Here is a 22,821-nt window from a genome sequence, read left to right as displayed (position 1 = left end):
CTATAACATGTCACATTATAATAACAGTATAATATATTTCGCTGTAGCTGGGCTGGGTCTGTATGTTTATGTACAGTTTTCAAATTGTGGATTTTTGGATGTGTAGGATTATTACATTATTATAACAGCAGTTTCACTATTTTCTGTAGTGAGTTCTGCGCAGAAGTTATTTTTCTGATGCGTTCTCTGAGTGGAACTCTCAGATTGTCGCTACTGAATTATAAGTTTGTTCCACCCCAGTGATCCACCTTCCCTCAAAGTGCTCTTATACTTTCACACTGTGCAGAAGTGGAGCCTCTGCTGCCCCCTGCTGGACACTCTACAGACTGTAGTGCCTCACGCTGTGCAGGATCAGGGAGGATCCCACGTGCTCTGCCGCAGAGCCCCCCTGCCCCCCCTCCACACACACAAATGGAGAGAGAGAAACAGGCACGCTCTCAGATCACCGTGCAGACATAACCGTGTGTTGCTTGATTGACCGCTTTCTATGTTTTATTAACCCATTTACACGCATTTAACATTTGGTTTTGATGCTGCAGTGGACCCTCGTGGTGTGTCAACACGCAGAGCTGCAGTGGATGGACTGCAGTGCTGGAGCTCAGCGCCTCTGAGCTGCTCCACAGCGACTGCAGAAACACCGACGGAGATCTGTCCTGCTGACAGCCTGAATAAAGCTGCAGTACATGCAGTCTGTGTTATGATGCTTGCGCTGCAGTGCCTGCTGTTTGCTGTAGTGGCAGGTAAGAACTGTGCGGGGTAAACAGGGGGCTTTTCATCCTCAACAGCATTTATAGATTGTGCACCTGCAGTAAAGTGGGCTAATTATAAGCTAATACAGCAGATACAATACTGTATTAATACAGCACATACTGTTTATACAGTGCTTACTGTATGAATATAAGAGAGCATTTTACTAATACAGCAGATACTGTACTGTACTAATGCAGCAGACTTTGAATTGTGCTGAACTGCTCAGCTTACTTTTGATTAAGTGTAGTAATTGAGCTTCATTGATCTCGCTGATGTTTTTCAATGTGTGTGTGTGTGTGTTAGGCAGCAGCAGTGTGGAGCACATCACACATCCCAAACGCCTACTGCAGCAGAAACACACCACCGAGGAGAAACTACACAGCAGACTGGACACCAGAGTGAGAGACAGCGGGCAGGAGACAGTGAGTGAGAACAGAGAGAGACAGAGGATGGACTTATACTGACCGTTCTACTGAATTAGTTTAAACTGCTCCCACAATAAAAAAACTACTTTAAAGACAGTGAAGTGTTCAGATCTAGACATTCCTGGGGATTTTTTTCTGATTTATTTTCATTTGGAGGGTACTTGTAAAGTTTGACCCAAACCCCAACCCCTAATTTAACTTGGGAAAACATCCATCCATCCATTTTCTAAGCCGCTTCTCCATCAGGGTCGCGGGGGGGTGCTGGAGCCCATCCCAGCAGTCTTCGGGCGAAAGGCAGGATACACCCTGGACAGGTCGCCAGTACATCGCAGGGCAGACAGACAGACACAGACAGTCACTCACTCACTCACACCTAGGGGTAATTTAGCATGTCCAATTGGCCTGACCGCATGTCTTTGGACTGTGGGAGGAAACCGGAGAACCCGGAGGAAAGCCACGCAGACACGGGGAGAACATGCAAACTCCACACAGAGAGGACCCCAGTCACCCGGCCGGGGAATCGAACCCAGGCCCTCCTCGCTGTGAGGCAACAGTGCTACCCACCACGCCACCGTGCCGCCCCCTTGGGAAAACATGTCTTTAGATTTTTTTTTTTTTTTATATTTTTCCAGTTTTTGTTTTTAAAACAATGTTTGAAATTTCCTTTGGATGAGTAAATTTGCTTTTCAGCAGTGGAACACTGGCCTTGATAATAAGAAAACCGTGGGTTATCAGCAACATGACGGAATCAGCCAGCCAGCCGTGGTAAAGACACGTAGTGAGGTTCTTCTATTGAAGGGTTAGACAAGAACCACAGCCGGTAAACAGCCATAGCGAGGAAGTGATCAGGCAGCCACATCCAAAAAGCAAGAAAATCCAGAAACAGTCAGAACACAACAAGACAGAACAGCGCACAGGAAACGCTCAGTAGCTCAACCAGGAGAAGCCACAAAGCACAAGGAGCCTAGTCTAAAGCTCGAGCTTACAAAATAGGCTAAGGCTGGTCACATGACACACAGCAGGTGAAACAGGTCTGTGTGCAGAAGACTGTGAGCAGTGATGGTGGATTCTTGAGGTTCTATGGTCACATCATCTCTTAGGGTATTCTGGGAAACGGAGTCCTTGGGTGAGTCGGAGCCGGAGGTTGTGTTGAAGTAGTGAAGGGCGAGTGAAGGAGTGAAAAAATTCCCAGCTACATGGATTGTTTATCCAGTTCTATCATTCCTTTCCCTCTTCCTTTCATCCTCTTTATTATTCAGTCCAGAGTTGAAACGGGCTTTTATCAATAATTAATATATGTGCACACACACACACATACATACACACACACACACACACACACACACACACACACACACACACACACGTACACTGATTCTTGATTTACCCTTTTTTAATTAATTCATTTATTTGTTTGTTTGTTTGTCTCTGTTCCAGCCTGTGCATTTAGCCAAGAGCAGTTTCCAAGTCGAGGCTTTTGGAAGAACTTTCATCCTAGATCTTCAACTGAACCAGTAAGGACAATCACAAAAACTGCTTCAACTGTTACAGTACATGTGGTTAAAGCAGTGAGTTTGAACAGTATGGTGTCTATATTGTTTGTAATATAGGGTCTGTAGTGTGCAGGCACGACATAACAGATCTTATACTACAAACCCTAATGTGAGATCTCTGATATGTACTCTGTAATTCAGGGTCTCTAAAGCCCTATTAGAGGTGGATTAGTGTTAGCAGAGACCGTCCGGTAATGTAATCTACAGATGATTTGACTGAGTGAATCATATGAGATAAAATCTGTGTAATTTACCAAATTACCCCAAACAGCCCAGATCTAAATTCATTGTTCATATGTTTATCTCCGCATTATATAACAGGCATTACATTCCGGACAGCAACAACATCCTGCGCAGATAAATGGCAGATACGGCTCCACTGTGGGAGACTTTCCCAGTCACGTCCCCAGCTATTAGCAGCAATTCTAAATAATCTTTTATTATAACATACAGGAGGGAGTATTCACCGAATCATGGAATTCAATAGTCATCAGGATTATGAATTGGGTCAAATCAACCTCCATTTATCTGTTGGTCTCGTCTTCAGATTGAAAAACTGCAGGAGCCGTTTTCTATTAGTCGGTTTTGTTATTGCATTACTGTGATGTTGAGTTGAACAGGATCACTGTTACTGAGGGGCTCAGAGCTCAGCCAGTTATAGAAGCACTTCACTCTGGAGTTAATACGGATCAGACTGTAAACACTACAGACACTGCAGATTAATAATGGATCAAAATCACAGACCTCGTCAGTTATTACTCAAATTACAGCAGCTCCGTGTTTTAAAATAGTCCAGCTTCAATATAGTTAAACGTGATTTGGTCTGTAAGTTCTGTCTTGATCTGTCATTATTAATGAATCTGAGTTGGTAATGTGAGGGTCTGTAATTTAGGGTCTTTAATTATGATTCTGATATAGTCTGTAATTTAAAATCTATAACTGAAAGTGTGATATTGCATCTGTAATATGGGGGTCTGTAATTCAGGATCTATAATTAAGGATCTTTCATGTTGGGTCTGTAATTTAAGTGGCTACAACTAAGGGGCTGTTATATTGGGTCTTTAATATGGTGGTCTATAATTTTGAGTTTGATATTGGGTCTGTAACATGGGGATCTGGATTTTAGGGTCTACAATTATGAGTATATCATTGGGTCTATAATATGGGGTCTGTAATGTCACAGACCCTCTATAATTAAGAGTCTAGGACATTGGGACTATAATATGGGAGTCTGTGATTTTAGAGTCAGTAATTAAGGGCTAGGGTTATAGACATTGGTTCTTTAATTCTGGTTTTGTAATTGGGTTACATCTCGCATTACAGACTCTAACACATGATCTGTAACATGTTCACAGATGACGGTTGTCCTTGTTTGTTTATTTTCAGCGATCTTTTATCTTCTGCCTATGTGGAGCGTCACTTTAATGGCAATGGAAAACCATCTCAGACCACGGTAAGTGATGAGGGTGGGTGTGTGTGTGTGTGTGTGTGTGTGTGTGTCTATTGTACATTTTAGCTCTTTCATGAACACACAGTACTCATCATTCTCTGATAACAGAGTGACCAGTTTCCATAGCAACAGGCCTGTAGGCCTGTTACTCAATTGAGTTGTAGAGCTAAGAAACTTTAAACTGTTCATTATATTCCAACGATTCATAGACACAATAAACAAAGACATAATAAACCATTTTCCAGTTATCATTCATTTGCAATCTAATTATTGTTAGAGTTTAACTCCTAAAATCTTAGGCTTGTTGCATATTAAGGCTTATTATTCAGCAACAGGGACTTCATGGTAAACTGGTTGAGCTGTTCTTTGATTATAGAAGTGTATAATAAACTCTGAGCCTTCCAGTTAGTTCTGGATATTTAGGGGGTTAATCTAAACACCCACAGAAATGTCTCCACATTCAGATTTTAATGCCAGTGTATGTGATCATGTGTGTCTATCTGTATCCGTGTGTATGTAGGGTGGAGAACACTGTTATTATCATGGTTCTATGAGGAGAACTCCAGGGTCCTGGGCAGCACTTGCAACCTGTCAAGGCCTTTAGTGAGTGTCTCTCACACACACACACACACACACACACACACACACACACACACACACCTGTAAATGAATCTTCAAATCTTAAACACTGATGAAGGATCTGTACTGTAACACTTATATTATGCTGTAAGTTTGCAGTTGAAGCCAGACATGTGCAGTCCAAAATTTATGTTGAAAACCAGAAAAGGAAGTCCAAAACCACCACCTAGCCAACCATAGGCACTAGTAGGCAAGTCCCCAGAGCTGTCCTGGTGCTGCACAGGAGACAGGAGCTAGACACTGGCTTCTGAGGATGTCCCTTGAGACATGGGGCTAGCTTCTCTGGATGCCGAGCATGAATCTCAGAGTCCAACCCAGAGTCCAAAACATCCTTAACTTGGCAGGGAATTAAAGGAACAAATGGCACTCCTCTACAGAAGCAATCAATAATTGGCATAATGGTAGCATAACCATTAGATGGAGTCAAGTCAGTAACAAAATCTATAGGACCAAGGACGCTCAAGAATCGGGAAAAGCATAATCTTTACCGCCTGGGAATGTTTTAGGTGTTTTACTTTGCGAATGATGAATTCTCGAAATTGGATAGGCACATATGTTTTGTTCAGGGGAGAACCCTCAGGAATGACTCTTTTCAAGAGCTCTAAAAATTTTGTCATCTATTTCTCATCTAAAAGCCATTATCCACACTGATAAAGGTAGGTTCAGGCTCAGGTTTTATTTCCCCTTCAGACTCACTGGTGAATTCTGGAGAGACCATCTGCATTGGTATTTCAGGATACTGGATGATAAGAGATGTTAAATTGGAATCGTGAGAATAAAAGGCTCTGCACTTGTCAAGGGTTTAGACATTTAGCTGAACGGAGGTATTCAAGATTTTCATGGTCAATCAAGACAAAAAAAAAGTTCTGCTCCCTCTTAACAACGTCTCCATTCTTCTAATGCTAATTTCACAGCAAGCAACTTGCAATCTCAAATACCATAATTCCTCTCAGCTGGTATGAGTTTGTATGAAAAGCTATTGGATGAAGTTTCTCTGGTTTCCCAGAATAGGAGCAGACAGAAAAGCCTCCTTGAGCCACTGAAAGGCAGCGTCCATGGAAGGATTCCAAGCCAAGGGCCACCCCTTTCAACACTGCAGCGAAGGGTGTGGCCAGAGTGATGAAATTTCTGATGAAATGTCTGTAAAATTGAGTAAAACCCAAGAATTACTGCAAATCTTTAACTGAGACAGGAATGGACCTGTTCACTACTGCGTCTACACTGTCATCCACAGCTACCCCCTAGGAGCCAAATATGTACCCTAAGAATTAAACTTTCTGCAAATGAAATTTTTCACCCTTTACATACAATTTGTTCCTCAATAAGAGTTGGAGAACCTGATGGACACATATTTTGAATCTGGAGAGTTAGTCAGGACATCATCTATGTAGGCGATTACAAATTGATCATGTCTCTGAGTACATTACTTACAAATGATTGGAACATGGAAGGGGCTACTGATTAAACCAAAAGGCATCAATAAATATTCACAGTGCCTCCTAGTGGTGATAAATGCAGTCTTCAACTCATCACCCTCCCTCACACGCTTAAGGGTGTAGGCACTTCTAAGATCTAACTTAGTAAAAACTGAGCTCCGTGAAGTTGTTCCAAGGCCAGAGGAATGAGAGGTAATGGGTATATCTTGGTGATGTTATTAAGTGCCCTATAGTCAATACAAGGCCCAAGACTGCCATCCTTCTTTTTTACAAAAGAAAAATCCAGATGCTGCTGGTGACACTGACAGATGAATAAAGCCTTGAGTAAGAACCTGTTTAATATATTCCCCCATAGCTTAACCTTCCTCTTGTCAATGGATATACTCTAGTTTTAAGGATAGTGGAAATTTGTACAATGTCTATTGCACAATCATAGGGGCAGTGTGGAAAAAGTTTGATGGCATTCTTTTTACTGAATACTTCTAACATGCCTGAATTCTCTGAAGGCATAACAGTCTGAAGTGCAGGTTCAGGACTTTCTATCGAGGCAGATCTAACATTAATGTTGAATGTTCAGATGAAGCGGTGATCTCTTGGTTAGGTCATGAGATCTGTGGATTGTGTTTCTGAAGCCATGACAGTCCCAAAACATCTGAAAATTCAGAAGAGTCTATAACTAAAACTGAAAGCAGTTTATGATGGAGGAAACAGGTTTCCAAATGGACAGGTTTAGTGACAAACATGATTGGGTCAACTCCAATAGGTTCTGCGTCGAGGGCAGCAATGCAAAGAAGGCTCTTCAGCTGTTAAACAAAGGAACTGGAGTTGAGTCACCACATCGGAGCATAGAAAGTTCCCTTCAGCTCCGGAATCAATTAAGGCTGATAAAACAAAAGACTGTCAGCAGTGAAGTTACAGGAAGAAGAAAAGACTTTGAAACCAACCCCTTTGTGAGAACACTCACCACATTAGCCTGTAGAAGCACATGCTTTCCCAGGTTTTTCATTTTCCTGAAGTCTGTGCGGACGAGCTTGACACTCATGGAGAACATGACCAGCATCGCCACAATACATGCATAGACTCCCATAAAGTCATCAAAGTCTCTCCTCTCTGGACAGCCTGGACACGTCACACTGTCAGCTTGGTCTCCGGACTGGAACTGAAGCTGATACTGGAACTGGAGTCTGGTCGAGAACTGGAACTAATAATAGGGGGATGAGCTGTGCTTTGTGGAATAGAATGCTTTTGCAGGAGCTGATCCAACCTTGGAAAGGTCGATAAGCTGGTCCAAAGTCAGTTCATTATCCTTGCAGGCTAGTTCAGTGGGCACCACAGGATTAAGTCAATTATGAAAAACTACTATAAGAGTAGGCTCATTCCAGCCACTGCTGTGAAATTCCAAAGCGTAGGACAAAACTGAACTCTGACAAAACTGAATGAATTCCTTGTCTGAGTTGACTTCACCACAGGAGCAAACATCACAAGGGTGATCAACAATGATCTTAAACTCCTTCAAAAACTGGTCAAAAGTTAAACTCAACAAAACCACCCAGCAGTAGCCCAGTCCAACAATTTATCAGCTAAATGTGATGTTACAAAAGGCATTTTAATTACCACTACTTTGAGGAGTAGAGGTCACTCAAGCAGGGTTAGCAAGAGTAAAAGGAATTCTGCAGCTGTGTAGCAGCATCTTTGATCCCTGCAAGGAGTTGGGTGAGTTGCATCTGCGGCTTATCCTGCTGCTGCTGGAGATCCCCAACAGATAGAGTAATGTCAGCTATGGCTTGTTGGTGGTGTCCCAGAGCCTTATCCTGATTACTCAGGACCTTCTGGACCACCTCAATGTCTGCCATCTGCATAGAGGCAAAGTACACTTTAATGTTAGCAGATTAAGCTAGACACATGCAGTCGATGACAGTTTGAGAGGTTTTATTTACAAAGGGGCGATCCAAAATCTGGCCCCATCGCTCTCCAAGCAAACGGAAAACAATAATAAACCTCTGTACCTGTAGTGATAGTTCACTCTGACGTTTATGTCATACCACAGTTCTATCAGCCCGCCATTACGTTAGGAACGAGAGCTCCAACTGTGTTCGTTCCACTATTTACAAACTCCCCTTCAACTCTGAACTGCACACTGAGACCAGGTAAATGACTTCGTGGCGAAGTCTAACTGTGCAAGTTGCTCTGATTTACAGCATCATTGCTCTCCAGCTCACGGCGCTAAAGCCTGGGTGTATATACTGAGCTAATTAACCAATTAACAAGGAGCAGGTGCAAGTGATCAGAAGTCAGAAGGGGCAGAACGGGGAATTCACCTGAGGGAGTGAGGGGTTCTGAGAAATACAGTTGGAAGTGGCAAGGTCACCTGTAGTTTCAGCCAAGCATAATATCTCTCCATACAAAAAAAAATTCTGCTCTACTTCTGTTTTACAGTGAAATGCTCTGTTTCACATCTGTTACATAATAATATTATTCTACATCTGTAATTGGAGAGCAGGGCATAACGTAAAACTGGCTAAAATGTAACTTGTATATTTAATATTGTTAAGCGTGCTTTTGGTTGTCTTCTCACGTTTCCATAGCAATGTCATCTGTGAGTTCTGACAGCAATCAGTCAGATGTTTCTCCAGATTCACCTTTTCCATCCTTAGTGTTCGTGATTGTAAGATCAGCCAGACACTCACAGCATAGGCTTGAATTTTTTATCAATAAGGGCATCCAAACCCACAATCCATAAACCACAGCAGAAGGTTAGTAAGCAATAAACCAAAACAGAACAAAGGAACAAGGCTAGGAACGAGGTGAACAGAAAACAGGTCACACAAGGAGCAGCAGAAACACAGAGGAAATGCTTGGTACAGACAGGAGTGATGATACTTCACAAGGACACTAAGCTGAAGCCCAGGCTTAAATACTAAACTAACAAACAGGTGAAACAAGGAACAGATCTGAATAATCAGTAGTCTGGAGGAGCTGAGCGATGAAAGATGGATTGGGTAGAGTCCTGAGTCACTTGACGGAGTGAGGAGTTCTGGGAACTGTTGTCTGCAGCGGCCAATATGGCTGCAGTCTCAGCCGGGCCGGAGGGAGGCATGACGGTGATTTGTGAGCTGTACAGAATTCACTCCTATATTATTTTAATCTCCTCTTGTTGTGTGTAATGTAGCAGCGTATAGACAGACAGACAGATAGATAACTTTGTCATTGCTCAGTACAAGGCAACAAAATGCAAACAAAATAAATGGCTCACAGTGAGAGCTAGACAGGCTTTAGCCTCCACACGGGGGTTAGTTTAGCACACTGATACAGACAAGACCCCCAAAGTAAACAGTCAGAACTACATATATTCACTAAAGGGAGTTTTAAGTTAAGCGATACTTTTTAATCCCACAAACGGGGAAATTCCACCTCGACCAATTCCACCTAGTGAACCTATCTGCAGTGGGCAGCCCTATCCACAGCACCTGGGGAGCAGTTGGGGGTTAGGTGTCTTGCTCAAGGACACCTCAGTCATGGACTGTTAGCACTGGGGATCGAACCGGCGACCTTCCAGTCACAGGGCCAGTTCCCTAACCTCCAGCCCACGACTGCCCCACATATAACACTTGGAGTAATCACAAAAATGTCCTGTAGATGATTTATGTTTTTGTGGTTCTATTTGTTCTATTGGTGGTCTATTTGTTCTATTTGTTCTATTTTGTGGTTCTATTTGTTATCTATGTGTATTTACCTTATATTTATCTATTTTAATAACAGCTCTTGGGTGTAAACTGGACCATGAGATCTTAATTTCGTTCCACCTCATGTACCATGTGATGCGAATGACAATAAAATCTCCTTGAATCCTTGAATCCTTGAATTTTGTGGGCTAAAATACGTCAGTGTTTGAAGCCTCTTTTCAATAATCTTGTTTCTTTTGGAATCTGGAAATGAAAGTTTGTTTTCATTTGTATCAGAGATGTGTAGGTTGATAAAAATGAATTTTGCTCAAATGATTTCAGCCAAGGTTAGTTTTTGCCCTGAAATCTATAATAGGTTATTGCACAGAGAATTATAGCAGTGCTAATATGTGGATACTGAGTAACAGTAATGATGCTGAGTTTTGTGTAACTGTAACCTGCTGTGTTCTCTGCTGTGTGTTCTCTCAGCGGTGTGTTCTCAGATGGTGTGTTCTCCTACAGCATTCAGCCCCTCATCAATGACACTGACCAGGTAATGTAATTGTAATGTAATGACAATTATCCTATAATTACTGATTTTATCATTAAATATTATTGGTTTATAATTACTCATTACATTATTACGTGTTATAGTTATTAGTCACTGTTGAGTTTAGACTCTAGTCACTGTTGTTTCTCAGGTCAGTGATGCTCACCTGGTGAAGAAGATTCCAGATATTAAACTGACAACTTCCTGTTCAGGTACTGCTCTGCAGTCATCGCGCACACAAACACAAACACACACACACACACACTCATACACAATCACACTCATACAGTCTCACACACACTCACACTCATACAGTCTCACACACACACAGACACACACACACACACACACACGTTCTAAGAAGCAACCAATCAGATTGTTGACATGTGGAGAAGTATTTGATGGTGTCACTTTAACAGTCAGGCGGTGAGGTTTAACACCGAAACACAGAGCGGGAGACGTAATGGTTAAAACATTATAATAATGAGAACCCAAGATATTTATTTTTGAATTTATGAACAATCTTAGGCTGCTTTAGAGCTCCAAAAGTATATGCTATAAAAACCTTTATACAGAATATTGCAGAAAGATACGAATATATGAGTGTGTTCTGTTCAGAGGAGTTACTGTAATACAGAGAGCAGGTCTGATGGTCAGTTCAAAGTGTTGGTCTCCACTGTGATTAATGAGCTACAGCTCTCGGGAAAAGCCTGTGCTGGTTTTGATGGTTCTAATGTGCTGGTTTCATGCAGTTCACCTGTCTGGATACAGCCGCATGCATTCATTATGTTTCTTTACTGGTTTATTTGGGGTTTTCTGTTCATCTCTTGCCCGTTTTTATTCACACATGCTGTGTTTTGTGTGTTAGATTGTTCACTGAATGAAGATGAGTCTGTGGAGGAGCTGCTGTCCAACCCTGACCGCTCAGAGAGACTAAAACGCACCAAACGACGAGTAAGATTGGAAAGTGTGAATGGAGGGAATGATCATTTAAAAGCGTGACTGGTTGATGTTTCTCTTTAGTTTTTTTATGGGGTTTCTGAGCTCTTCTGCTTTGGTAGTTTTCATTCCTGCTGCTTCATTCATGTTATTTAGTTTGACAGTACACTGTGTAATGGGCTGTGGGGAGCGGCAGTAGTTGAGCGAGGACTCAGGGCCTAATATTAGCGGAAAAAGATAACATACTAGCAGTAGGGTGGATAGGCAGTGGCCACTGATGCCATGAGAGTGTGCACTGCTGAAGTGGCTGCCACTGATTGGAGTGTTTTGATCTCCAGTAATGAAGTTGAAGCAAGTAGAACAGAACCTGATGGTCAGGTCGGGTTTCATGTCCATTCTCTAGGGGCACAAACAGGAGTGCAGAACAGTAGAGATAATGTGAAGATGTGGAAACCACTTTTTTAACCCCAGAGAAAATTTCAGGACTGTTGACCCGTTGACCAGTGCTGAACTGGGTCTCTGCCTGTGATTGAGGGCGGTCAGGCTCTGATTGATTTGTCCAGGCAAATAAGGTCTTTGAGAATGTAAGCAGCCTGGTTTACTACCATAGGTGGAGCATCTAAGCTATGAGAGGCACCTGTTTGTGTCACAGCTGAAGGAGATGGACTTCTAGGGGGCCACTGTGTTTTATCAGTCCGTATTCAGGGGCTTCCAGGACAGAGTCTCTCAGCATATGGAAAAAATATATGGACTTCTATTTTCATATATTTGGAATACATTTCAAACACTAAAATGTATTTCAGAATATTTTGCCATATTAGCCAAATATATTTTAAAATTCATTATTTTGAAATGTTTGGGGAAATATTACACATAGAAATGTACCATACAAAAAAAAACTGTATATAAATGTGTTTATCAAATGCATCTGAAAATGTTTGAACATTTCACTGTCTGATATCTTTAGAAATGAGTTTGTGTTCCAGTCTCTTCATTTTAAAAATGATCAAATGATCTTTTAACACGACAGAAGCGAGACCTGTAGGTGTTGACACACAACTGAAAAAATCTATTTCAGAAGTGCATTCTTGGCCATTTTCATATATTGCAAGAATATTCATAATGTTTCATAAAAATATTTGAAATATATATTTTTCCATATTTGTCTGAGGAGCCTCTGTTTTTCAACCTCTTGGTTCAAATTACTGTGCAGATCTCACAAAACTTTGACGTCTAAGAGCTCAGGGTGAACTAGAAATCAAGCCAAGTTTTTATCAATTTTTGATGTCTGGCCAACTGCTGCAGGGGGTCCTGGGGAGGTGATGTCAGCACTGCCTGCCTCCTTCAGACAGGACCTGGACCACCGCGTCAGTAGAGACCAGGAGCTCTTCGATTCTTTCACCACTGATGTGGAAGCGGTGGTCCGGAGAAGGAGGGGCACTTTTCTCTTTGACCAGAGGAGAAGGGGTTCCTCTGTGAGTCTTGGTTCTTTTCAGTCATGGGCTGAAGGCTAGGAATCCAGCCCTGTGACCGGAAGGTCTCTAGTTCGAGCCCCAGAGCTGACAGTAAGTGACTGAGGTGCCCATGAGCAAGACACCTAATCCCCAACTGCTCCCCAGGTGCTGCGGATAGGGCTGCCCACCGCTCCGGGCAAGTGTGCTCACTGTGTTCACTAGTGTGAATGTGGTGTTTCACTTCACGGATGGGTTAAATGCGGAGGTGAAATTTCCCCATTGTGGGACTAATAAGAATCACTTAATCAGTGCTTCTTCCTTTTGCTCTTGGGGAGTTTTTCCTTGCCACTGTCAACATTGGTGATGTTCATGGGGGCTCGGACCGGATCTTTTGTAAAGCTGCTTTGTGACAACACACGGCTCTTCCCCAGTAGGCTGTGGAGTCCCTGTGCAAACCTCCTATAGAAGAGCAGCTCTGCAGTGGGTGGTAGAGTGTGCTGATCCTGATGCAGGGAGGGAAGATTTTGTTTCTGTGGTAGTGAGAAAACTAGAGAGGGTTCATTTGATGATGTGACAGGCTCTTAGGTGTGTTAGCATTTACTGAAAGTGTAGTGTAATGGTGTCGTGGACAGACACTATGCTTTTGAGGCAAAATACACTCTATAGACAAAAGTACTGGGACACCTCTACATCACACCTACAGGAGCTTTTATGAATCCTATTCTAAATCAATGGTCATTAATATGGAGTTGATCCCCCTTTGCAGCTCTAACAGCTTCCACTCAGTTCTTCCACACCAAACTAACCCAGCTTTTATGGACCTTGCTTTGTTCCCTGGGACTCCCTAAAACTGTTCCCAGAAAGCTGGAAGTGTCCAAAATGTCTTGGTCTGCTGAAGCATTAAGATTCCCTTCAGTGAAACTTAGAGATTTAGGCCAAACCCTGAAAAATATCCCCATATCATCATCCATCCTCCACCAAACTTTACAGCTGGCACAGTGTAGTCAGGCAGGTAATGTTCTCCTGGCATTCGCCAAAACCAGATTCATCCATCAGATTGACAGATAAAGAAGCTGACTGCTCACTCCACAGAACACATTTCTGCTACTCCAGAGTCCAGTGTTGGCGCTTTACTCCACTCCATCCAACACGTGGCATTGTGCATTTTGATCTTAGGCTTGTGTGAAGCTGCCCGGCCGTGAAATCCCATTTCGTGAAGCTCCTGCTGCTCAGTTCCTTTGCTGATGTTGCTTCCAGAGGCAGTTTGAAACTTTTATTGAGTGATTCAACAGAGGATAGACACTGTGTGCTTCAGCAGCCGGAAGCCCTCCTCTGTGAGTTTGTATGGTCTCTACCACTCTGTAGCTGAGCTGTTGCTGCTCTTTGACACTTCCATTCCACAATAACGACACTTACAGTTGTCTGGGACAGATCTAGCAGGACAGAAATTTCACACATAGACTTGTGACAGAGGAGACATCCTATGCTAAAGTCACTGAGCTCTTCAGTGTGACCCTCTGCTGAATACCACTAAAGGTTGTGTGTGTATGTGTTGTTTAAAGAGTGTGCAAACTAATGTGCTAATAAAGTGTCATTTAAAAATCAATTCTCTCTCTTGCTCTCTCTCGCTCTCTGTAGGTGTCCAGGCCGAGAGTTCACACTGAGACGAAATATATTGAGCTGATGGTCATCAATGACTTTGAAATGGTCAGATATCAGTCTGGGTTTTGAGTGTGTGTGTGTGTGTGTGTGTGTGTGTGTGTGCGCGTGCGTGAGAGTGTGTGTTGATTGTATTCTTTGTTAAGACAGAATGCTGAAAATTGAGGAATTATCTATGAGGTCAGAATCACAGTCTGTTTTCTGGGTTGGTTTTTTTTAAATTGAGTTCATTTTACAGAAAAACCTGAAACAGTGAAACATTTTTTGTGCTTTAAAATCAGAAAAAACTGACCAGACAATCATGAACAAACACAAACATTTGGCTGGTGTGTCTGTTTAAAGAATCTTCTTCTGAAATCTTCTTTGCTTCTTCTGCTCTGGTCTATCTTGTCCATCATTTTTTACATTCTAATGAGAACTATGGACATTAGAAGAGTCACTGCTCATTCCTGCAGTCACAGATCTTCCTCACAGATACATTGTGTATGGGTGTGTGTGGGTGTGTGGGTGCATAGTTTGTACAGTTGCGGCGCTCGACCGCTCAGGTGAGGAACTTTGCCAAAGCAGTGGTGAACATGGCGGATGCGGTGAGAGATTCTGATCTTTCATTAAGAGTCTTGGTTTGATTTACAATTTTATTAAAACTTTATTTTAGTTTAATCTGTTCATTCTTCTCTGCGCTGTTGCTATGAACAATGCTGTGGCACCCAGATCTACAAGGAACAGCTCAACACCCGCATTGTGCTGGTTGCCATGGAGACCTGGTCATCAGGGAATCCGGTTTCTGTGGTTTCCAACCCCCTGATGACACTGCAGAACTTTATGCAGTACCGCAGGGAGAACCTACAGGAGAACCCTGATTCAGTCCAGCTTCTATCGTGAGTTTAACACACACACACACACACATACACACACACACACTACAAAACATACACACTGTTTTGACATTGTTGGGGCAGAGGCTGGTCCATTTTTGGGTTGGTAGGCATCTGATGCAGCTTCAGGAAAACAGTGAAGGGAACAGCAGTGCAGCAACACGAGTGAACTGAGGAAGACTGAAGATGAGCTGGATTCTGGATCAGCTGAAGGGCCTGATGGTTCTCAGAGGAAGACCAACCAGGATCCAGCTGAGTGGCCAAGCCTTGAGATGACGGGAGACTGTGCGAGAACCTGGGTGGTCTTCCTACAGAGAACTACAGCATAGCACAAACACACACACTTAGCAGAACTCACACACTGACTGCAAAATTGTGCGCGTGTGTGCGTTTGTGTGTGTGGGCGTGTGTGTGGGTGTGTGGGCGTGTTTTTGTGTGTGTGTGTGTGTGGGTGTGGGGGTGTTTTTTGTGCGCGTACGTGTGTGTGTGTGTGTGTTAGTGGCAGTACGTTTCAGAGCAGCCGGAGTGGATCTGCGTACACTGGAGGAGTGTGTTCCATCACACGAGGAGGAGGAATCAATGAGGTACTGCGTGTGTGTCTGAATTAGAGCTCATGATGTGCAGATTAGTGTTATCTGCAGTGTGTGTGAGTGGGAGGTTTAGGACTCATATACCCAAATACTGATTACACAGCACTACTGACTGTGTGTAAAATAAGTTAAACTGTCTTCTTCAACTTCAGATCAGTTTCTTTACTGTGTATAACTGAGCTTTTTGTGTAATGTGTGTATAACCAGGTTATGGTATTATGGTGTGGTGTGTAACTGAGTTATGGAGGTGGTGTAGTGTGTAGTGTAATTATGGTGTTGTGGTGTAGTGTGTAATGTAATTATGATGTTATGGTGTAGTGTGTATCTGAGTTCCGGTGTTGTGATATAGTGTGTGTGACTGAGCTATGGTGTTGTGATGTAGTGGGTAATGTAGTTATGGTGTTGTGGTGTAATGTGTGACTGAGATATGGTTTTGTGGTGTAGTGTGTAATGTAGTTATGGTGTTGTGTTGTAGTGTAGTTGTGGTGGTGTTATGTGTAATATAGTTATGTTGTAGTGTGTGTAATGTAGTTATGGTGTTGCAGTGTAGCGTGCAGTGTAGTTATGGTGTTGTGGTGTAGCATGCAGTGTAGTTATGGTGTTGTGGTGTAGTGTGTAATGTAGTTATGGTGTTGTGTTGTAGTGTAGTTGTGGTGGTGTTATGTGTAATATAGTTATGTTGTAGTGTGTCTAATGTAGTTATGGTGTTGCAGTGTAGCGTGCAGTGTAGTTATGGTGTTGTGGTGTAGCATGCAGTGTAGTTATGGTGTTGTGGTGTAGTGTGTAATGTAGTTATGGTGTTGTGTTGTAGTGTAGTTGTGGTGGTGTTATGTGTAATATAGTTATGTTGTAGTGTGTCTAATGTAGTTATGGTGTTGTGGTGTAGCGTGAAGTGTAGTTATGGTGTTGTGGTGTAGCATGCAGTGTAGTTATGGTGTTGTGGTGTAGCATGCAGTGTAGTTACGGTGTTGTGGTGTAGTGTGTAGTGTAGTTATGGTGTTGTGGTGTAGTGTGCAGTGTAGTTATGGTGTTGTGGTGCAGTGTGTAATGTAGTTATGGTGTTGTGGTGTAGCGTGCAGTGTAGTTATGGTGTTGTGGTGTAGTGTGTAGTGTAGTTATGGTGTTGTGGTGTAGTGTGTAATGGATTTGTGGAGAAGTTTGTAATAGAGTTATAGTGTAATGTGTAGCAGGGTTCTGAGACATGATGGCTTTGTGGTGACCACGTCTGAATCTCTTCCTCTTTCTCTACAACTTTGCCAAAAATTCTTCGTCTTCAGTTTGTAGTGAAGAATATTTAACATTTATCTGACCATGATGAGTCATCTCATCACAGAGCTTAACATGATGACCTTTTTATTCTCCCTCTGCCAGGTTCTCTCTTTCTCCTCTGCTGGGTCTTTACACCCTGCAAAAGCATAGAAACCTTCTAAGACTTTGGCTGCAGTCATTTATCTTGCTCTGGTCAGCATTGCTTCGTCCAATCCCAATTCTGTTCAGGAACCCACCTTGTTCTGCATGCTCATACCCTGTGATCTGAGGCATAATGTTCCCTTTTCTTTCGTTGGCGAAAAGAAGAAACTTTTTCTCTGAGCTCATTCAGGGAAACTGAACTGCATTTTATGGGTAACAAACATCCAGTAACAGTCTGCATCAGACATTTCCCAACCACTTTTTCCATGACACTGGGAGCTAAAATATACAGACAACTTTGACCCTACACGTTATCTTTACCATCTGATCTGATGATCCTCAACACCAAAACGTTAATCTTCACCATCAAACACACCTTTTAACCTCTTTAAGCTGACATCCTTCCTGAGCCCACACAAATCCCTGATATGAATTCCATATTCCATCCTACTGAGACATTCAGACTGTAGTATATAGTTCATTATATCAGAAATGATGTAAACGGTATCTTCCTGACCATTTGCACCAGGTTCTCTTACTAACTGGTTATGATCCTAAACTGTTCTCCGGATGTTCATTAAGACTTCCATTCCAACAGACACTGGTTTTCCCAGGGTAAGCCAGAACTCCAGGAGAAGTTCTCTGAGTTTTTCAGTTCTGTGAGTTCTTCCTCTAGCAGCCTCAGTCCTTTCAGTCTGATCACTGACTGAAGCTGCGCTTTCACCAAGTACCTTATTTTATGGTTGCGCCCGTGTGAAAATGCTGGGATTAAGTATCTTCAGTAATGGTCTGGGTGAGACATAATCCTGTGGGAAGTCAATTTAGCCAGAGTTCACTGATCAGCCTGTCTCTGCTGTTGGCTGTGTTTCTGACCCATCCACACCTGCTGGGCAGTCAGCGTTAGCACTCAGGCCTCTGCTGCTTTTGTTCAGAGTAAAGACTCAGACCTGCAAATGTGCAAATATTCACACATCTCTTCAGCTCATTTCACACTAGCTCTTTATTACTCTTTCTTATTTGTTTTTTATTTGCCATTAAATTTATTTTTGTTAATTGTCTCTTAGTTTAGTGCTTGTTATCAGTCTGTATTTGTTTGGTCTGTTCAGTGTTAGTCGTATATGTGTGACTCACCAAGACCAATTCCTTGTATCTGTAACCCAATTGGAAAAATACATTGTTTCTGATTGCGGCTCTGAGAAGGAGGATGACTTTGAGTGGTTTTTAACTGTTAAATGTAATGAAAGCACCAGCAGTAAAAGCCTTTGCTGCACTTACTGATGTGAGCATTAGGTATGTGAGCATTAGGTCTGTCACACTGCACTGTTAGCATATGTGTTTCTTATGGAAATGCAGTGATTATGGTTTATGGTTTGTGCTTATTGTGTTTGGTGTGTTCCAGTATGGCAGTGTGGGCTCTGTGGCTGTTTCCCTTTGTCAGAGTTTGGGACAAAACATCGGCATGAAGTGGAACAACATTCGCAATACTGCAGGTAAAACAGACGCCTACAGCTCCGCCCTGTCTCCGCCCCCTCCCCCCCCCCCTTTGCATGTTCCTCATTTAGTCTTTCGTTTCTTTCTGTATACACAGTGTCACTTCTTTGTTTTTGTGAGGTTTTATGAGGATGTAGGGTATGTGCTATGATTCAGAGCATTTTCTCTAGCCTGTCTTATTCTCCTTTCTTTTTTCATCAGATCAAAATCTGTAAACATTGCCAAGTAACTTCAGCCAATCAATGCATTTATATTGCATTAAAGGATATTCTGTACAAGGCATTGAGCGTAGCATTAGAATGTGAGGAGAGCCTGTAGAACATGCAGAACATGACTGAACTGAATGAACACATTTTAGCTTCTGTTTTTAACTGATGCGCTTCTTTATTATGCTGCCCCATCAGAGCTCATCATTATGTCTGTGATTCTGCAGTGAATCATCTCTTTGATGGTATCGTTCCTCTCTGACCAGCCATGAGAGCATCTGTTTATGTTTGATGTGATGAATCCTGACTTAGCAGCTCTTTCTCAAGTGTTTCTGAAATGTTTTTTCTTTCTTTGTTTTTCCAGCAGATTGCCGGTGTCCCGACTCCTGGCTGGGGTGTATAATGGAGGACACGGGGTAAATATCCACTGACCACACTGCAGCAATACTGACCGACCTGCAGATCCACACTATAATACTGACCACACTGCAGATCCACACTGTAATACTGATCGACCTGCAGATCCACACTGCAATACTGACCGATCTGCAGATCCACACTGCAATACTGATGCAATACTTTCTTATCTATTTTTGATCTTAATTTCTTACCATTTAAATCTCAAGTTATATTTTTATCTACTTTTATCTTTTATTCACTGTTATTTTAAATTTTCTTTTAATTTACAATGATTAAATGTACTTATTATTTTCTTTGTCATGTCAATCCCTGTTTTTGTAAATGCTCGGCTACATTGAAAATGAGGGTTGCCCTCAATGTACTTCCAAGTCAAAATAATGGTTGATTGATTGATTGATTGATCTGCAGATCCACACTGCAATACTGACCGATCTGCAGATCCACACTGCAATACTGACCGATCTGCAGATCCACACTGCAATACTGACCGATCTGCAGATCCACACTGCAATACTGACTGATCTGTAGATCCACACTGCAATACTGATCGATCTGCAGATCCACACTGGCTCATCGATCTGCAGATCCACACTGTAATACTGACCACAATGCAGATACTCACTGTAAAACTGACCGATCTGCAGATCCACTCTGCAATACTGATCGATCTGCAGATCCACTCTGCAATACTGACTGATCTGCAGATCCACACTGCAATACTGACCGATCTGCAGATCCACACTGCAATACTGACCGATCTGCAGATCCACACTGCAATACTGACTGATCTGTAGATCCACACTGCAATACTGATCGATCTGCAGATCCACACTGGCTCATCGATCTGCAGATACTCACTGTAAAACTGACCGATCTGCAGATCCACACTGCAATACTGATCGATCTGCAGATCCACACTGCAATACTGACCACACTGCAGGTCCATATGTGTCAAGTGATCTGCCCATAAACAGACAGTGAAATTTGTGCTTGTTTATACTTGCTTCTCCAAGTGTCTTGAATGTCTCCAGTGACCAGATCTGCTCTGATTTGGTGACTGTATGAAAACGCTCCACCCACATTTACTACATCTGTCTCCGTCTGTGTTCATCAGACTGGAATGAGCAGTTAGTTGCGGGTGATGTGAATGTATGAGAGCAGACATGGAGCGCAGACATGGCTAATAAGCTAATAGGACAGGAGAGTAGAAAGAAGTCACAGCTGCTCTAGTCTCGGTGATGATGCTCTTGATTAGAGCATTGATACTAACATTCACACTGCAGATGTTATCTGATCACATGTCTCTCTGACCCCTCCCACAGTGGTTTGAGTGGTCAGATCACAGCAGGCCCCAAACAGTAGAGGAAGCCATGAACTTTCAAAGTCATTGATATAATCAGTTTTTCTCCCACAGACAGTATATTATACAGAGAATATACATCTGTGTGTTTGTGTCTGTGTGTGTGTCTGTCTGTGTGTGTGTGTGTGTGTGTGTGTCTGTCTGTCTGTCTGTGCATGCGTGTGTGTGTGTGTGTCTGTCTGTCTGTGCATGCGTGTGTGTGTGTATCTGTCTGTCTGTCTGTGCGTGCGTGCGTGTGTGTGTCTGTGTGTGTGTCTGTGTGTGTTTGTCTGTCTGTGTGTGTGTGTCTGTCTGTGTGTGTGTGTGTGTGTGTGTGTCTGTCTGTCTGTTCATGCGTGTGTGTGTGTGTGTGTCGTTGTGTGTCTGTCTGTGCATGCGTGTGTGTCTGTGTGTGTCTGTCCGTGTGTGTGTGTCTGTGTGTGTCTGTGTGTGTCTGTCTGTCTGTGCATGCGTGCGTGTGTGTGTGTCTGTCTGTGTGTGTGTGTGTGTGTGTCTGTCTGTCTGTCTGTGCATGTGTCTGTGTGTGTGTGTGTGTGTCTGTCTGTCTGTCTGTGCATGTGTCTGTGTGTGTCTGTCTGTGCATGCTTGTGTGTTTTATAGGTATTACCTCCCGAGGAAGTTCTCCCGCTGTAGTGTGGATGAATATCTGCAGTTCCTGCTCCAGGGTGGAGGAAGCTGCCTCTTTAATAAGCCCAACAAGGTAAGAGACCTAAATCAGGGGTCACTGATCACTAGTCAGCTGCATTGCTCTGACCAGTGCTTTAAGATACTGTATGCAAAAATGTTTCCTTTATAATGTTTAATCTTAATCTTGAATCTTTCTGATTTATTACTATGTTTAATGCTTCCCTTAAACTCCCACTTAAGTAAGGACTGGTCTCTTTCGGAATGTGGCACTGAAGGGAATATTGTTCTGAAAGGAATGCAGTGCTTAAGGGAAAATGGCACTGAACACAGAAAGGAATGTGGTGGTGATGGGAATGTGTGGGACAAGAAATGTGATAACGATGGCAAGGTGATGGTGAAAGGAATGTCATGGTTAAGCGAATGTGCTGGTGAAAGGAATGTGCTGATAATGGGAATGTGCTAACAAAGGAAATGTTCTGGTGAAGAGAATGTGCTGGTGTTGGGAATGTTGTTCTGAAGGGACTGTGCTTGTAATGAGAATAGTGAAGGTTGATAATGGGAATGTAGTGGTGAAGAAAATGTGCTGCTGTCGGAATGTGGTGGTGAAGAGAACGTGCTGGTGATGGGAATGTGATGCTGAACTTTACTCTGCTTGAACTTCTTTTTACCAGATATCACTAAATTATTCACCCATCCAATTCTCTGTGTCCAGCTTCTGGACCCTCCTGAGTGTGGGAATGGTTTTGTGGAGCCCGGAGAGGAGTGTGACTGCGGCTCGCAGGTGGTAAGTTTACCTACCAAAGGGTGAATAGAATAGAACTATGACTAAAACAAACAGCCGGAATATTTACTTCACACATTTTACTACACATGTCATACATCTCTCTCTCTCTCGCTCTCGCTCTCTCTCTCTCTCTCTCTCTCTCTCTCGATCTTTCTCTTTCACTCCCTCCATCGCTCTCTCTCAGTCTCTCTCTCGCTCTTTCTCTCACTCTCTCGCTTGCTCTCTCGCTCTCTCTCACACTCTCTCTCTTGCTCTCGTTCTCTCTTTCTCTCTCTCGAGTTCGTTTTTGCTCTCGTTCTCTCTCTCTCTCTCTGTCTCTCTCGATCTTTCTCTTTCACTCCCTCCATCGCTCTCTCTCAGTCTCTCTCTCTCGCTCTTTCTCTCACTCTCTCGCTTGCTCTCTCGCTCTCTCTCACACTCTCTCTCTTGCTCTCGTTCTCTCTTTCTCTCTCTCGAGTTCGCTTTTGCTCTCTCTCTCTCTCTCTCTCTCTGGGGAGCTGTGGTGTATTGGAGAGTTTCCTTTTTTTCTCGTGTTTTTCTT

General features: G+C 42.8%; 1 protein-coding gene across 9 annotated transcripts in view; it reads left to right on the top strand.

Annotated features, from left to right (window-relative positions):
* The first annotated feature begins 341 nt into the window (after window positions 1-341).
* The window catches only part of LOC108441796 (disintegrin and metalloproteinase domain-containing protein 11-like), a 44,690-nt gene continuing 22,210 nt past the window's right edge, over window positions 342-22,821 (top strand). For 5 of the 9 annotated variants that reach the window (XR_005129761.1, XR_005129760.1, XM_037535454.1 and 2 more), the window contains exons 1-16: window positions 397-740; window positions 1,054-1,172; window positions 2,613-2,689; window positions 4,115-4,181; window positions 4,699-4,781; window positions 10,405-10,468; window positions 10,617-10,677; window positions 11,334-11,419; window positions 14,497-14,565; window positions 15,033-15,104; window positions 15,229-15,395; window positions 15,892-15,976; window positions 18,792-18,882; window positions 19,454-19,505; window positions 21,470-21,569; window positions 22,209-22,280. Coding sequence is in view for 7 of the 9 variants with exons in the window: in XM_037535454.1 (XP_037391351.1) it covers window positions 698-740; window positions 1,054-1,172; window positions 2,613-2,689; window positions 4,115-4,181; window positions 4,699-4,781; window positions 10,405-10,468; window positions 10,617-10,677; window positions 11,334-11,419; window positions 14,497-14,565; window positions 15,033-15,104; window positions 15,229-15,395; window positions 15,892-15,976; window positions 18,792-18,882; window positions 19,454-19,505; window positions 21,470-21,569; window positions 22,209-22,280 (1,308 nt within the window). In the remaining 2 variants the exon portion in view is untranslated. Of the gene's footprint in view, window positions 741-1,053; window positions 1,173-2,612; window positions 2,690-4,114; window positions 4,182-4,698; window positions 4,782-10,404; window positions 10,469-10,616; window positions 10,678-11,333; window positions 11,420-14,496; window positions 14,566-15,032; window positions 15,105-15,228; window positions 15,396-15,891; window positions 15,977-18,791; window positions 18,883-19,453; window positions 19,506-21,469; window positions 21,570-22,208; window positions 22,281-22,821 lie in introns of those variants that run through there. The other 4 variants (XM_037535458.1, XM_037535452.1, XM_037535453.1 and 1 more) reach the window with 4 other exon arrangements.

Source organism: Pygocentrus nattereri, chromosome 27 (genome assembly GCF_015220715.1).
Source record: "Pygocentrus nattereri isolate fPygNat1 chromosome 27, fPygNat1.pri, whole genome shotgun sequence".
In the NCBI taxonomy this organism is placed as follows: Eukaryota; Metazoa; Chordata; class Actinopteri; order Characiformes; family Serrasalmidae; genus Pygocentrus; species Pygocentrus nattereri.
The sequence above is the reverse complement of the archived record's forward strand: the minus strand, read 5'-3'. Positions and strand labels throughout refer to the sequence as shown.